The sequence below is a fragment of the Mus musculus genome, chromosome 4 (genome assembly GCF_000001635.26).
Source record: "Mus musculus strain C57BL/6J chromosome 4, GRCm38.p6 C57BL/6J".
Taxonomy (NCBI): domain Eukaryota; kingdom Metazoa; phylum Chordata; class Mammalia; order Rodentia; family Muridae; genus Mus; species Mus musculus.
Window position 1 is genome coordinate 41,385,463 of NC_000070.6, and position 15,408 is coordinate 41,400,870.

Here is a 15,408-nt window from a genome sequence, read left to right on the forward strand (position 1 = left end):
CCCAAAACAACCATGAAAATCCTTTGGGTGTGAGCACACTGGAAACAGAGGGAGGCAGATCTCTGCTTTTTGAAGCCAGATTAGTCTACTTAATAGAATGAGAATTCTAGGCCTACATAGTGAGACAAAAACTACCTAACTGACTTTATTATAATACCTTATTGGCTATTACATTATCTCTAATATTTATTACAAATGATGTGAAAATGACTATATATAGAGATAAGCTTAAATGTTTTTGTAGGTTTATGTATATGAATGTTTTGCCTACATACATACTTTATATATAGCACATGCATGCTTAGTACCTGGGGAGTTCAGCAGTGTCAGATTCCCTGGATCTGGAGTTATGGATAGTTTTAAGCTAGCATGTGGATGCTGGCAACCAAACCCAGGTTTTCTCTGCAACAAATAAATGCTCTTAACTGCTGAGCTCTCTCTCTAGCCTAAAGGTTTGCATTTTAATATTCACAAAGATACAACTAGATCAAAGAATTTTATCAGGCCTTCCTTCAGCCACACTTACTTGAAGGACAAAATACTCCCAAAGCACAGCTGTTAGGGGACTGCACTTTCTAAAAGTGTGTGTAATTTAGAAACATATACCCACATTCTAGCAGGTGTTCATGGGGCTTTTTAAAGGGAGAAGTACACATGGTGGAAGAATAGTCCTGGCATTTTGGCTGGGCTCATGTGAGAGCTGCCTTTACTTTTTTAGGAAGCTGTGTCTTGAGTCCACACAGAGTCTGCTCCTGAGAAGGGCCATATAATCTTGAGTCTGCAAAGTGGCTAGACTGCTTTAGCTTCTGATCTTCCATGGCTGCTGTAGCCTACTGAAGCCCCTAGGAATGGACTGCTTAGAGTATGTTACAGGTGACACAGTTCAGTGGAAGCTGTCAGCCTACATGCCTGTGATCCTCCTGGCTCTCTTCAGTTTGAGAACATGCGGTTATAGCAGAACTTGCTTTAGGACAGAGGACTGACTACTTACTGCCTTGCTTAAAAAGGAAACAAGGAAAATTATAAAATGTTTTCTTTGGTTCTTGGAAGCCTGCAATTTTGTTCCTGTGGCCTGGGAGTGAGCTGAGCTGCCTTTGTGCCTTAGGCTTCATTATCAGAGGTGAACCAATCAGGTGATACTAGGGAGGTCCGGTGGCAGGGAGCAGCATGCTTGTAGCCATGCAGTAGACTGCCTAGGAGTCTAGCCTAGTATGGCTAATACTCCTTCCTTCCATCTTCACTGCAAAGGACAGCAGCTTTAGCAGGGAATGAAGCCAAGTTATGTGGTATGAGGCAAAGGTAAGTGCCCTCAAAATCCTGAGGCCCTGAGCTAGCCATGACCAGTGAGAGGCAAGAGTGAGACTAGGATAGTCAGTTACAGAGTAGCAATGTCTGCAGTGACTGAGTCTTAACCAAAATAGAGTTAGGGGCTAATGAAAGGACACAGAGAAATCTGCACAGCCCTCAAACATTCATTCTGTAGGTAGGTTCAGACTCAGAACTGATTTTCAAGTTACAGGGATCAGGGCATGGAATAGCATGTGCTGTCTGAACATGCAGGAACTGCGGGTGAGGGCTCCAAGGGTTGCTGGTGTTTCCTAGCTTTTCTTTTTGGCTGGTACTCAGTACCTCTCTTCTTTCCAACCCACAATGCCTGGACAGCAACCTGGGCCTCAACTCATCTTACCGTGATCTTGTTTTTCTATTGTCAGGTAACCCCTCTAAATTTCTCAGTGTCACAAGTGCCCAACATGCCTAGCTGTCCCCAGGCCTATTTGGAACTGCAGGCACTGTCTCCGAGTGAGCGGCAATGTGTAGAGACAGTAGTCAACATGGGCTACTCATATGATTGTGTCCTGAGAGCCATGAGAAAGAAAGGAGAGAATATTGAGCAGGTGAGGTGCTGGTCTGTAAGGTGTGGGTGGGGGAGCATGGTGACCTCAAGTTAGAGTTGTGATCTTGAGGTCCTCAAGTGCCTGCAACTCCAGCCTCCTCCCGTGTGGGTATGTGGAGCCTTGGGCTATCATCAGGGACCAGAAGTTGAACAGTAGTCCTTGAGAGTCTGAGAAAGCCTGGGGGGTGGGAGGGCTGGATCTGTTGTCATTATCCACCCCTTTGTACCTCTAGAGAGTACAAAACTGAGCATATGGTTAGATCTACACTTCTTTTTGAGATAGGGTCTTGTGTAGGCCAGGCTGCTCCGAACTGAGGTAGCTGAGGCTGGCATTGGACTCAGTCCTGACCGCTAGCATTACAGATATATCCCACTACTCGGCTTACCTCTAGAAACTTTTGTCATGGCTGTGCAGGACGCTGTGAATAGCATACTATAGTCCTCTGCCTTGGGGACATTTTCTGACATGCACTGTATTTTTCTAGAAGACTATTATCCTACTCTGGCTGAGCTGATCTTCTGGGTTGAGTCAGCTGTGACAGTACCTCCTTTGGGATGTGGCTGCTCATTTCTAGAAGGGCGTGCCGGTTTGTTTACCAAGTCATTATTGAGGTTATGCTGTGCTAGGCAGTCTGGGCCTGATAACTGGGGAGGGACAGGGAGGCAGCTTCACACAGATGGTCTAAAGCTCTCGACTCAGGAGTAACAGGAGGAGCTCAAGCCTTGTTTCTTTCCTTAGATTCTCGACTATCTCTTTGCACACGGACAGCTTTGTGAGAAGGGTTTTGACCCTCTTTTAGTGGAAGAGGCTCTGGAAATGCACCAGTGTTCAGAAGAAAAGGTAAGAACCTTTATGCATTCACAGGAGCAGAGTTGACTGCTGTACTCCCTGGCCCCTGCACTGCCTTTTCTTACTAGTCACTGTAGGCAGAAGCAGTCAAAGACAGACTCCAGTGTCCAGACAAGGAGTCTTGCATTTAGTATAGATAAAACATGGAGTTGAATCCCAGTGATAGGAAGGGGAAGTAGAGTTGCGCTAAAAGCCAGGCTTTTGGAAGACAGTGACTGTTGATAGTCTTTTTGCCTTCCCTTCTATCTAGAAAGCATACTTTAGGGGTTAAATACTTTGTCTTGGTGGGAATATTCATGTGGGCAGGAGCTCGTCCAGAGGTCAGCAAGTGAATTGTTACTTTCGAGGGAACCTTAAAGACCCATGGGACTGCTTGAAGGAGGCAGAATCTTCACCTGCAGTATACACCTACATTCAGCTGCTCTGCGTGGCTCAACTCTTTCTGAAAAAAATTTGTTCTCCTTTATCCCATAGATGATGGAGTTTCTTCAGTTAATGAGCAAATTTAAGGAAATGGGCTTTGAACTGAAAGACATTAAGGAAGTTTTGCTATTACACAACAATGACCAGGACAATGCTCTGGAAGACCTCATGGCCCGGGCTGGAGCCAGCTGAGACCTGGCCCTGCTACGGCCCTGCCACAGCACCACCATTCCCCAAGGAGGCTCTGCACAGCTCACTTGTGGGGAAGACGGGACATGCTTCCAGATTTTCTTTGGGGGTTAGAAGGTCGGATGTGGAGTTGACACTTGTTAGTCTCTGTGAGCCCAGGCCTGAGCTGGGGGAAAGTAGGAAGATTTGGGCATATATGCTCTCTATTGGTTCCTTCCATATTAAACATACCTGTGTTTTGAGAAGTGTCCTTCCCACTTTGGGCTTTCAGAAGGAATACTTGGTTCTTTCTGGGGTCTCTAATGTTCTCAGCCAAAACCTGGCCTGGCTACCAAGAAGAGTGGGAAGACAGGAGGAGCAGACTGCTGCTGTTTTGGGGCTAGATCCTTTCCTCTCCTCTCTGCTGCACCACTGTCAGACTGGGCTCTAACCCAAGTGGAATGCAACTGAGAGGGTCTTCCTGGGCCCGCCTTCCCCGACAGCCCTAGTGTTACACTGGTTCTGGAGTGTCTCTGCGGTACAAAGATGCACTTTTCTTCATGGGGCAAAGTCTGCCTCTTCTGCCAGGCAGTTCCCATTTGCCCCTGTCCAGACTGTTTCTTTTGGCTTAGACCATAATCCTCTGCTGCCCGGGGCATTGGAGCCCCTGTGCTAGGAAGCTGTCAGTTTTGAGTATCATTGGCCCTTTCCAGCACATGGGTGAGAAAACAGGCCACGACTTGTCACTCAGCACTAACCCCCAGTTCTTGAACAGCCTCCTCCAGCCCTGCTTTAGGATGACACAATGAATAACACCTAGGCATAGAAACCAGTCTCTTTGGTTTGTTTGTATTATGTTCTACAATATTAAAGATCTAAATACAAAGGATATAATACAGTCTTGAATCTAAAGTAATTTGCTAACTATTTTGATTCTTCAGAGAACTACTAATAAAAATCTAAAAGGTATGCCATGCTGCCTTAACCTCTTTATTTTGAAAAATGGTTTGACTCAGGACAGTGGGTAGATTACGGGTAGCACAGTCATTTCTGGCCTGGAACAGAGCCTAGTTGTCCCTTTCATATCAGTATCCTTTTCCCACTGAGGGCCTATGGGACTCAGAGGCTGGCCATCCTGTCTCATCTTTTTTTTTTTGTTTTTTTGGTTTTTTTTTGTTTTATAAATACAGACTCTCTAAACCTGGTCTAGTGCAGCCTGTGGAACAAGGGTATATGCTTTCTTGCTAAAGTGGAGAAGGGGTATACAGGTTTTGAGGTATCCTTTAAAATATGACAAGTCAAGTCCCTTTGCTTGTGACTACTACCAGTCACAGGCAAGGTTAAAGTGCTTCCCCGGCTCTCAGTGGTGCTCCTATAGCTGACAGTTCATCCTTAAAATTTCTAGTACTTATCTTTAGTAGAATCCCACATCCTTTTGGTGTTCTTGGTTGGGAATGGCCTCTGATTTTTAGTGGTTATGTGAGAGGCCTTAAGCTAGGAACAGGCTGCCATCTGGTGGTCAGTTCAAGCACTGCCCGTGGCTGCCAGACAAGCCTTTCAGCTCTTTTATAGAGCCAGACCTCACTATAGTCCAGGTTTAGACCATAATCCTCTGCTGCCCGGCTAATTCCTTTGAATTTAGTCCTCAGCATCCCAGATGCTGGGGTTACACATGAACAGTGTCACACCTGGCTTATCTTGGCTTTTTAAATATAACATCCTAAAACCATAGAGTTCTTAAATGTATGTGGTAATGGCTTCAGGGCCCAGGCTGTGACACATGAATCTCAGGTTAACTCAGGAAGACCTATGAAACTAACGGACTCTTGGAGGCTGTTTCCCTTGGGGTTCTCTCTGTTTAAAAGGTGATACAAGAGATGGGAAGATGGTTCAGTTAGTGTATGTGGTACAAGCATAAGAACTGCGTAGAAAGCCTGGAGTAGCTGGTTGTAATGGTGTATGCTACATCTTTAATCTTGGCATTTGTGAGGCAGGACTACTTTGTGAGCTGGTCTACATAGAGAACTCCAGGACTGCATAGAGAGGCACTGTCTCAAAAGAAAGCCTGGAGCGGTGGTCTGAGAAGGGAAGGGAGAGACAAGAATTTTGGACTTGTTGGCTAATCAGTCTGGGTAGATCAACAGGGAGACACTTGCTTCAAAAATAAGGTAGAGAATGATTTGAGGGTACCTGGTAACATCTGTCCTGCACACACAGCAATACAGCAAGAACTCATTTGAAGAGATGTGTGTTTGTTGCTGTGTCAGAAGATTCAGACTGCTGACTGTAGACTCAGTCCCAAGACACCCGTAGCAAAGGCCCTTGAGTGTTGCTGGCCTAGTACCTTGGACCACTCAAGCCTTGGCAATAGACTTGCCTGAGATCTCCCAGCCTGTTTAATCATTCAGAGGCACTGGGAATGAGGAGTCATAGACAGGAGCTAGGACCTGCCACAAGAACTATGAGGGCTGGCAGACACTGACATGGGCCTGCTGTTTTAGCAAAAAAGAAAAATTAATGAGAAAACCGTGCTGCTGTTGGCACCCTCAAAGCTGGATTGCAGGGAAGGAAACTAAAAGCATACCCTGGACCTCAGGTGCTCTTAAGAAAGATATCAAGAGTTGTTCGCCAGGTGTGGTGGCTCACGCCTTTAATCCCAGCACTTGGGAGGCAGAGGCAGGTGGATTTCTGAGTTCCAGGCCAGCCTGGTCCACAAAGTGAGTTCCAGGCCAGCCAGGGATATACAGAGAAACCCTGTCTCGAAAAACCAAAACCAAACCAAAACAAAAACAACCAAACCAAAACAAAAAAAGAGTTGTTCATTTTATAATTTCCAAAACTAAATTTCCACTCCCTGCTGGGAAGGAGTTCACCTGACTGCCTGGCTGGTACCAGTGTCTTTGAAGACAGAAAGGCACTGTCAGCAATAAGGCTGTTGGCTCAACTTGTGCTCCCTAACCTCTGACCTCCGATGTCCAAGTTAACATTAAACATCCTAGTCTTATCCTCAAATTTAGGACATCTACAAAGTTAATAGACCAAGTCCCTACAGATGCAGGTTGGCAAAGTGACTACTACTCTGAGCCCCAAATAAAAGGGGACATGAAGGCTTTCAGCCTAGTACTTTGTTACAGGTGGCCCTGTAGTTGGGAGTTGAGATGAGGTCTGTCCCTGAGTAGTGGGTCATCCAAGGCCATGTATGGCTAGGTTGACCCTAGGGGCAGGACAGGGAGGGGTCGTTTTTAGGAAGGCCCTGGCAGAGCCTCTTCCAGCCCCAGAGAGCACAGCAGTGTCCATCCAGAGTGAGACATGCTCTAAGACACCACAGTTCTTTCGGGGGCTGCAGCGGGCCTGTGGCTGGTGAGGTAGAGCTGTAGCTGGCTTCTCAGACTTTGGATGCACCTGGACTTCAAAGCCATGATTTCATCCAGCTGGGTCACAAAATCTTCAAAATCCTGAGGAGAAACAACACAACTGGAGCCTTTTCACTTGACGGCTGTCTGTCAGATCATCTTTTCTAGCCTGTCTTTTTGTTTTTCACGTTTTCATGTGTCTGAATGTTTCGTCCACACATCACTTGTGTGCCCGGTGCTACCCACAGAATTTAGAAGAGGACATCAGATCTCCTGGGACTGGAGTTCTAGATGGTTATGAGTCACCATGTGGGTGCTAGGAATCAAACCTGAGTCCTCCACAAGAGTAAAAAGTGCTCCCTAGTTCATTGAACTAGGAACATTTCAGAACCCAAGTCCCTCTTCCCCAGGGGAAAACCTTAGAAGTTTCTATGGACTGGGTGACACTTTTGAGACACTTTGTAAGTGAAGACTATTCTGGAAAAAGGGTACTTACAGTGCTTTGGGTCTTCAGGTTGCAAGAAGCAAGGTGGTTCACTGCTACAGTAGTCATAGGGAGGGACCCCATTCCCATCTCCACCTAGACCCTCTGAGGGCCACAAGGCCTCAACAGTTAGTGTGCAACAGCAAAACTTTGTTGTTGTATCTACACCATGGCAAACAGATGACCACTGAACAAAGCACAATGAGTTGTCAGTAGCCCACATATCTGTCCAGTACTACTTACATTAGAATCCATCTGGGTCATTAAGGTCTCCTCCTTCAAGTCCAGCTCAGCCATTTCATCCAGCTGTTCTTTGTGTGCACGGATAATCACCTGCCTGGGAACATGTTGAAGAACAGCCTATGAACACTGAGCCTCATTTCTATACTAGGAGCTTGTAGCCTCTTCCTGGTGTTTTAAGACCAGCTGGCAGCTCCTTGCTCTCTCTGTTCTGTTCTTAGAACTAGTCAAGGGGCCAGGGGGTGCCCACAGGTTATAGGGGGAGAAAGAGACAGACAGACAGATTTTTCAAGCTCATCCCTGCCTCCCCTGCTGCTTCACAAGGGTTGCCTGTTCCCCACAGCTCCCTTCACAGAGGCTGTAAGACAGTGACGACTAGTATGTTTGGTACTAAGTCTGCTCTTATTTTTGCTTGTGGAGGGTTCAGGACCTAAGCAGGTCAAACTCTAATGACTACAGAACAGTAAGCTCTCCCAGTGAAGAGGCAAGCTCCAGTCTAAGCAAATAGGAAAGGGCATGGGGTACTGAAGGGGCTCAAGTCTTAAGAACAAAGTCCAACTTACTGTGCCTGCTCCGGTGTAAGTGGACAATATGTCCTCAAGGCCTTGGAAGAACAGCTGGGGACCACAGGAGAGTCTGAATCTAAGCACCTTGAGATTGGCCTGTGCCTGAGCCATGCGATGTCCTCGTTGTAATGAGGCTTGTTGGAATCTGTAGAGGAAACAAGCTCCTGGCAGCTAACCCCTGTAGGATGTTTTCTCTCCTGGGCCCAGGGACGGCCAACTCCATTACTACTTCCTGTACATGAGGTGAGGAAAGGTGTAGAATAGGGTACTCCGGCATGTATGTTGGAGGACGGCTTTCTGGGGAATGTGAGGGAGCCCCCCAGTTCAGTCTCTTCAGCACGGTCATCATATAGCTTACTACCCATATGATTCTCAGGCAAGAGTATTGGCCTTCTGGTCTGGTAGGCCTCTCTACCGGGCAATTTGTCAGGTGAATGCTGGTGGATGGGTGACGGGGACAGAGCTGGAAGATCACCACTAGGCCGATTGTCAGGGGGAGATGAAGATAGCCATAGGCACTCAGTAGCTGAAGACACTGGCAAAGCAGCCTCTTGATCATAAGATGGGACTGTGTGTCCTGCTGCTGGCCCTCCTACAATCTCAGCCATGAAACCATAGCCAGCTCCATCCTGGGCAATTTGCTCCAAGGACGAAAGGTCCTCATGACAGGGGGTCTCCAGGAGGGACATAGTGAGGGGAGCCATGAGTCCAGAAGCATTTGCAGAACACATCTGTATCTGCTCTCCAGAGTCCTCTTGGAAAGGAGTGCTGCTGTTCACTCTTCCTGGAGTGTGAGTCACTCTGTTTTCACTGACTTCTCTTAATGGTGTGCAGACTCTGTCTCTTTGGTCTGGGGATCCAGAAACAGCCACATGGGACAGTGGAAAAGACAGCCCATTTTCCGGGGATGGGGATGACAAGCTGCCCTCAGCTTGCTCAGGAACCTCACTTGTGAAGGCCTCCAGTCTGATGTCAGAGACTTGAGCTTCACCCGGTTTTTGGTGATGCACAAAATCTACCTGTGAAGAGGAAGGTTTCTGGGCCCGGTTGTCCTTAGGAGAAGGTCCTGAGGAGGCAGAGTCTTCCTCCTTGCTCCAGTCTGGGCATACCATACTTGGGCTGTGGCTTTGACTGAGTGCTCCTCTTCTGTGGCTGATGATGGGGTCCCTGGAATACACCCAGCTGTCAGCTGGCCGCTTCTTACTGCCATCCGTCTCAGAGCTGAAAAGCAAACATTGCTGCCTTTCTGCTGCCTGCTCCTCAGGGCTGTGCTCCCTGTCCTGATGAAGGAAGAAGGAACTTCCGCTCCTTTCCAAGGCTGTGCTCCCCTGTTTCATGGCCGGCTGACTGGAGCCGTGCGAGAAAGAATCCTCACTGAAGTCACTGTCATCAAGGTCCTCAGCCTGGGCTCCATCACGGTTCTCAGGGTTAGAGTGGAGGGGAAAGCCAGTCTCACTCTGGAGCCGACCTTCTGAAGGCCTGTGCTGGCATAAAAGCCTCTGCAGGGGTTGGTAATTTAGCTTCTGCTTGAGGAGCGGTGGCTGCTGGAACTGCTGGTGGTAGAATCGCAAATGCTCCTCCCTTTCCTTTTGCTGTAGAATGGGGTTTGTCCAGGCTTCGGGGGCAAGCCCGGCAGGTGTGCCCACCTTGCTGTCCTGAGTGGCTTCTAAGTGGTGGCTGTTAGCAAGGAGCCGAGGTCGGGACAGGAGCTGCTTCTGCACTGGCTGGACTGGCTGCACCTTCTTCCCTCTCGTGGGCAGCCTGACACGCAGCAGACCTTCTCCTGGGTCTGAGGCCCTGCCCTCCCACCCAACAGCAATCTTGCTGCCAATTTGACTTTTCTCAGAGCACAGTGGTGCCGACTCTGCTCCCTTTTTTATCGAATGGCCAGATCTCGTAGTTCCTTTGCGAGGGCTAGCCTTCATGTCCCACTCTGGAGTGGGACTCCCTCGGGAACTACTTTTTTTACCAGGGGTTTTAGGTCCAGAGGTAAAGGGGACGTTGGGAACATGGCTGGCCAAAGGATGGGCTTTAACTTTTGTGGGGCCTGGGGCCACAGTAAGTGACTGCTGAAGTCCCAGCTTAACTTTTTTGGGGGAGCACTTGTCCCCGGGGAGGGTGACAGGGGAGCTCTGAATTCGTTTTGGAGAGGCGTTTGCAGATGTCTGATTCTGACTGGTAGCTGAAGCACAACACTTAACGCCTTTCTTTAGTTCCTTCACCCTGTAAATGACCATTTAACGTTAACTGTGTATTTATCTGTGTCTGTGACTCCTTTCCTACAGCTAAACAACAAACAACAAGGAAAAGTCGGTCTAGGATTCTAAGTTCTTTTTTACTCTGGCAGAGAATAGAGGAAAAGGCAGTCTCCTTTAACATGAGTGCTATACTTGAACTAAGACAAGTGTCTCCTGAGAATATAAGCATGCACACAACAATACACGACTGAAGAGTCTGCAAATCACTACAGACCCACGTAAGGGACAAGCTAGGACTGAGAACCTTACTATACTCATGCAGAGCCTGCTCCTGAAGATGGGCTAACTCAGGAATTCATGTCTACCCTTCACCTACAATCCCACAAATCTTACAAACAATACCCTGTAGCGCTTCTCTGGGAAGGTGAATTCCCCTTAATCTGCAGCTCAGAAAGCAAAACCTCCAAAATGCCGCAGGTTGTGCTAGTCCCACACAGGGAAAGATGATGTGTGTTTTCACCATCGCCTAACTTAGCATTACTGGCATTCTGTTTTGGGTAAAATTGTTTATCATAGAGGCTCTATTTATTGGAGATATTGGATAATATGTGATTTTTATGCCGTAGATACCAGTAGCACCCCCTCCCCCAAATGATAATCAAAAATGTTCTTACTTCTGGGGGCTGGAAGGATAGCTCAGAGGTTAAGAGCACTGCTGCTTTTGCAGAAGACCCCCAGGTTAAGTTCCCAGGACCCACATGGTGGCTCACAACCCTCTGTAACTCCAATTTCAGGTAATATTGTGCTTTCTGACTTCTGACACCAGGCACACATAGGGTACACACACATACATCATGCATACGGACAAAATACTGATATATATATATATATATATATATATTTTAATTTAGATTTAATTTAGATTAATTTATTTATTAATCTAAAACATCTTCAAATGTTTTTAATTCTGTAAGATACTAACTATAAGTAGAAATGGGAATAGTGCTGACAGATACCCCTCAGAAAGAAGCCTGACCAAGCAGTTAATTAGTGGGTGTTAGCTTTAAGAGCAGTGAGATAGCTCAGTGGGTAAAGGCCCTTGCTGGCAATTATGAAGATCTGAGTTTGCCCCGAGACCCATATGCTAAAGGCATTAACTAACAGAAGTTGTCATCTGACATTCACACATCCCCACATCCACTGTAATTTTTCTTAAAGAGGTGGGTGCTACCTTTGCTACCAACTTTTTTTTTTTCCTTCGAGATAGGGTTTCTCTGTGTAGCCGTGGCTGTCCTGGAACTCACTCTGTAGACCAGGCTGGCCTTGAACTCAAATTCGCCTGCCTCTGTCTCCCAAGTGCTGGGATTAAAGGTGTGTGCCACCACTGTTCGGCCTGCCACCAACCTTTAATAAGTCCTTGGATAGTCCCTATTTTTCTTTGGGCCTCTTTTTGATATGTCCAAATTGGTCCTCTGGACCAACATGCTCCTATACACAGTGCTGAGGTCAGCAGAAAGAAAAGCTTCCTGTGTCTACCATATTACCATGTCCTAGCAGACACTGAAAACCTACTGAGGCATCAATTCCTCAACAGGGACATGTGGCATCTCTCTCTCCCTCTTTTTCGGCACACACACACACACACACACACACACACACACACACACACACAAGGAGGGTTCTTCTTTAGGTCATACTTTTCAAAAATCTCAGTATCTCCAAGAAGGCTGTGGAGTTCAATGTCAGCTCACTATATCTGGAAGGGATGTGTACAAATACATGGGACCTAGACATAATCTGACACCCCCTTTCTTCCCCTGTAGACCAGGCTAGATGACTTGAACTCAGAGATCCACCTGTCTTTGCCACCACTGCCCAGAACAACCTGATATCCTATAGCCAACTTACCGGTCAGCATAGCGCAAGGTATTCAATGTATGCTCTGTGGCTATGTGGCTTGGGGAGATGTTGGCGATCATGCAAGTTTTGGCATTGCCAATGAAAGAGTCCTTCAGGACCTATCCAAAACAGGAGACAGGGCAATGAACAAAGGGCATATTCACTACTTCTGTGTGAAGATGCTGGCCACAGCTTGCTCTATTCACAAAAGACATTTTACAAAAGAAGAAACTCATTAGACTGGAGAGATGGTTCAGTGGTTAAGAGCCCTGGCTGCTCTTGAAGAGGACCCGATTTCAGTTCCCAGCAACCACATGGACATTGACAACCATCTGTAACTCCAGTTCCAAGGAATCCCTGGTCTCTGGGCCCTAGGCATGCAAGCAAGACATATATATGAATGTTTAAAAAAGAAATGCAAATAACTGATAAGCAAAACAAAAGGTAGTCTTCAGAGAAACACAAACGACTAGAGAACTAGCTGACATTTATGGTGCTGAGGAGATGGCTCAGTGGGTCAGAGTACTTGCTAATAAGCAAGCATGAGGACACAAGTTCAAATTCCCTTACCTACTCTGCAGCCAATAAAGGCCTGACTTAATATCTACTGGTCATTTTCCAGACAACAGAAAGAAAAAGGTCCTATATTCTTATTACTCAGAATAAACATGGCTGGGCCTGGTAGTGCAGGCCTATCATCCTAGATGCTCACAAGACTTAGGCAGGAGGATCCCAAGTTCAAGGCCAAGTTGTACAACTCAAGAATACTCTTGGGACACCAGGACTGCAAGATGGCATTGCTCATGCCACTGTAGGAGAAGCCACGGAGGTTAAACTTGGAGAGCTGCTGAGCTGGGTAGTGATGACGGATTTCACTCCCAGGCACTGCAGGAGCCTCTCGGAGAGGTTATGACCAGCATTACAACGAGTGCATCAGCGTTTGGAAGGGCGGCATCCCCAGAATTAACATGCTGCTGGCAGTCTGTGTGGTTTTCAGCTACATTTCTTACAAGGAACTCAGAAGTGGTGGCTCAAGTACCACTGAAGAGGGGTCACTATGGAGGGCACTGCATGGCTGAACATAACCTCCTGCCCTGCTCCAATTCAGGAAGGAATTCAACTGGGGCTGAGCCTTCATACCCTGACAGAGAGCTAGTGTCCAATAAAAGGTGACTGACTGGTTCATGTAAAAAAACAAAAACAAGAATACTCTTATATCAGCATGAAATGTAAACTGGGGATGCGCTCATTAGTATAGCAGTTGCCTAGAATGAGAAGGCTCAATCCTTAGTCCCTGCCCCCAGACCCATCACAGCTAATATTTGTGCGGTGTTTCTACGTAGTACTTTGTTGTTGCTGAGGTGGGTTGATGTGTGGGTCAAGCAATGCTCCTGGATTGCTCTTCTGAGTAGCTGGGCTGACGGACACACACGCCATGCTGAGTGCCCCCACAGTCCCTTAGCAGTCTTACGGCTATAAAAAGAGTAATCGGTCACCTCGTGTACACTCTTATAAATGGGCAGTTAACTTATAGTTGTATCCATAGTTATTCATAGTTGGATACAATATTTATCTTTTAAAAACTTTCCCTATGTAGAAACAATGTTTCAGAACAGTCAGGCAGCATATCTTGCTTTTAATATCTTCCTGCCATCTTTTCTATCCTCACATGTAGATAAACTGTTGTAGGTTTTTTTTTTTGTTTGTTTTTGTTTTTACTTTTTGGTTTTTCAGGACAGGTTTCTCTGTGTAGCCCTGGCGTCCTGGAACTCACTCTGTAGACCAGGCTGGCCTTGAACTCAGAAATCCGCCTGCCTCTGCTTCCCAAGTGCTAGGATTAAAGGTGTGCCCACCACTGCCCGGCCTGTTGTAGTCTTTTAATCTGAAGCCATTAACTTGTTTAACTGAAACTACATTGTGGTTATCTTATTTACAAAGACTTAGTAACTCTACTAAATAGTGTGTGTGAGTGTGTGTGTGTTTCCCCCAGTGTTGAGGATTAAATGTAAGATCTGGTGTACACCAAACAAGTGCTACCATTTGTGCCTATTCCCCATTGTTTTGTTGGCCAGGGGTAGACAGATAGGATCTCATTATATTGCCTAGACTGATCTTCAGTGTATGGGCTCAAACAATTTTCTGCCTCCGCCTAAGTTGCTGGGAACACAGACACAAACCACCATTTATACTTTTACAGATGCAGTCTTGCTATGTTATTCAGGTTGGTCTCGAATTCCTGGGCTTAAGTAATCCTCCTGCCTCAGCTTCAGGTAAATGGTACCACATCTGCAATTAAGATTCTTTACACTGGACGACTATAGAAAGGTGGTGTCCTAGTGAGTTTTGTCAATTTGCCACAGCCTGGAGTTATCTGAGAAGGGAGTCTTAAGGGATTTCTCAGATCAGACTAGCCTGTGGGTGACTGTCTTGTTAACTGAGATAGGAGGACCCGGATAAATGAGCTGCACCATTCCCTGGCAGGCAGACCTGGGCTGTAGAGAGAAAGCTTGCCTAAGCATGGGTCTGGGAGAGAGCCAGTAAGTAACACTGCTCCGTGGTTTCTGTTTCAAGTTCCTGCGCTGACTGCCCTCAGGGATGAGCTCTGAGCTGGGATGCTGGCCAGTGTACTTCATCACAGAGCAGCATGGAACTACAACCCGTGCTAACAAGAAGAGCATGGCTACCTTCTTGCGGCTGCAACTGCCCTGGTGTTGCAGACATCTCTGCCTGAGTACACAGAGAGTTCCTGGAGGGAAAATGACACCTACCTTCTTTTCTCCCCAGTACATTTAGCATCATGGCTGCTTAGTAGAGGATGCTTGGTTAAACTAACAAAGTAATGGAGGAAGGAGCAAGGAATAAGGCAGAACAAACTCAAGGCTGTTTTGTTTGACTTTACCTGAGTCAGTTTGCTCTGCCTGAAAGGCGTGTGGGTGTGTTCCTGGTCCAGTGCTCGGATACATTCTTTCAGCTGTAAAGTGCGAGAGTAAAAGACCTATCAATAAGACACTGAAGTAAGGGACAGCCAGATACTATATCCATAGGAGGTTTCTCTTTATTTTATGTGTATGAGTGCTTTGCCTACATGTATGCTACTGCACCATAAGGAAAAAAGGCACAGGATCCCCTGGAACCAGATGGTTATGAGCCACCATGGGGGTGCTGGGAATTGAACTCTGATCATCTTTAAGAACAGCCAGTGCTCTTAACCTCTGAGCTTTCTGTCCAGGCCGAGATTGCCTGCTGCTGTTCTAGAGACCAGAGTTTAGTTTCAAGCACCCATACTGTTAATTTTATCCAGCTCTGGGGGATCTAACGTCCTCTTCTGGTTTC

At 46.7% G+C, this 15,408-nt stretch overlaps 2 protein-coding genes across 13 annotated transcripts in view; one reads left to right on the forward strand and one right to left on the reverse strand.

Moving 5' to 3' along the window:
• Ubap1 (ubiquitin-associated protein 1) overlaps window positions 1-4,304 on the forward strand; it is a 40,771-nt gene extending 36,467 nt beyond the window's left edge. For 5 of the 6 annotated variants that reach the window (NM_023305.3, NM_001355509.1, XM_006538198.4 and 2 more), the window contains 3 exons: window positions 1,713-1,895; window positions 2,634-2,735; window positions 3,219-4,304. In NM_023305.3, the coding sequence (NP_075794.3) occupies window positions 1,713-1,895; window positions 2,634-2,735; window positions 3,219-3,359 (426 nt within the window). In that variant the 3' untranslated portion in view covers window positions 3,360-4,304. The remainder of the gene's footprint in view (window positions 1-1,712; window positions 1,896-2,633; window positions 2,736-3,218) is intronic. The other variant, NM_001290454.1, reaches the window with a different exon arrangement.
• Window positions 4,305-4,501: 197 nt separating this feature from the next.
• The window catches only part of Kif24 (kinesin family member 24), a 74,956-nt gene continuing 64,049 nt past the window's right edge, over window positions 4,502-15,408 (reverse strand). For 3 of the 7 annotated variants that reach the window (XM_030253079.1, XM_017319913.2, XM_006537551.2), the window contains exons 7-11: window positions 14,975-15,046; window positions 12,085-12,194; window positions 7,976-10,201; window positions 7,416-7,509; window positions 4,502-6,790 (exon numbers count right to left, since the gene is read on the reverse strand). In XM_030253079.1, coding sequence (XP_030108939.1) covers window positions 6,650-6,790; window positions 7,416-7,509; window positions 7,976-10,201; window positions 12,085-12,194; window positions 14,975-15,046 — 2,643 coding nt within the window. In that variant the 3' untranslated portion in view covers window positions 4,502-6,649. The remainder of the gene's footprint in view (window positions 6,791-7,415; window positions 7,510-7,975; window positions 10,202-12,084; window positions 12,195-14,974; window positions 15,047-15,408) is intronic. The other 4 variants (XM_006537549.4, XM_030253078.1, XM_030253077.1 and 1 more) reach the window with 2 other exon arrangements.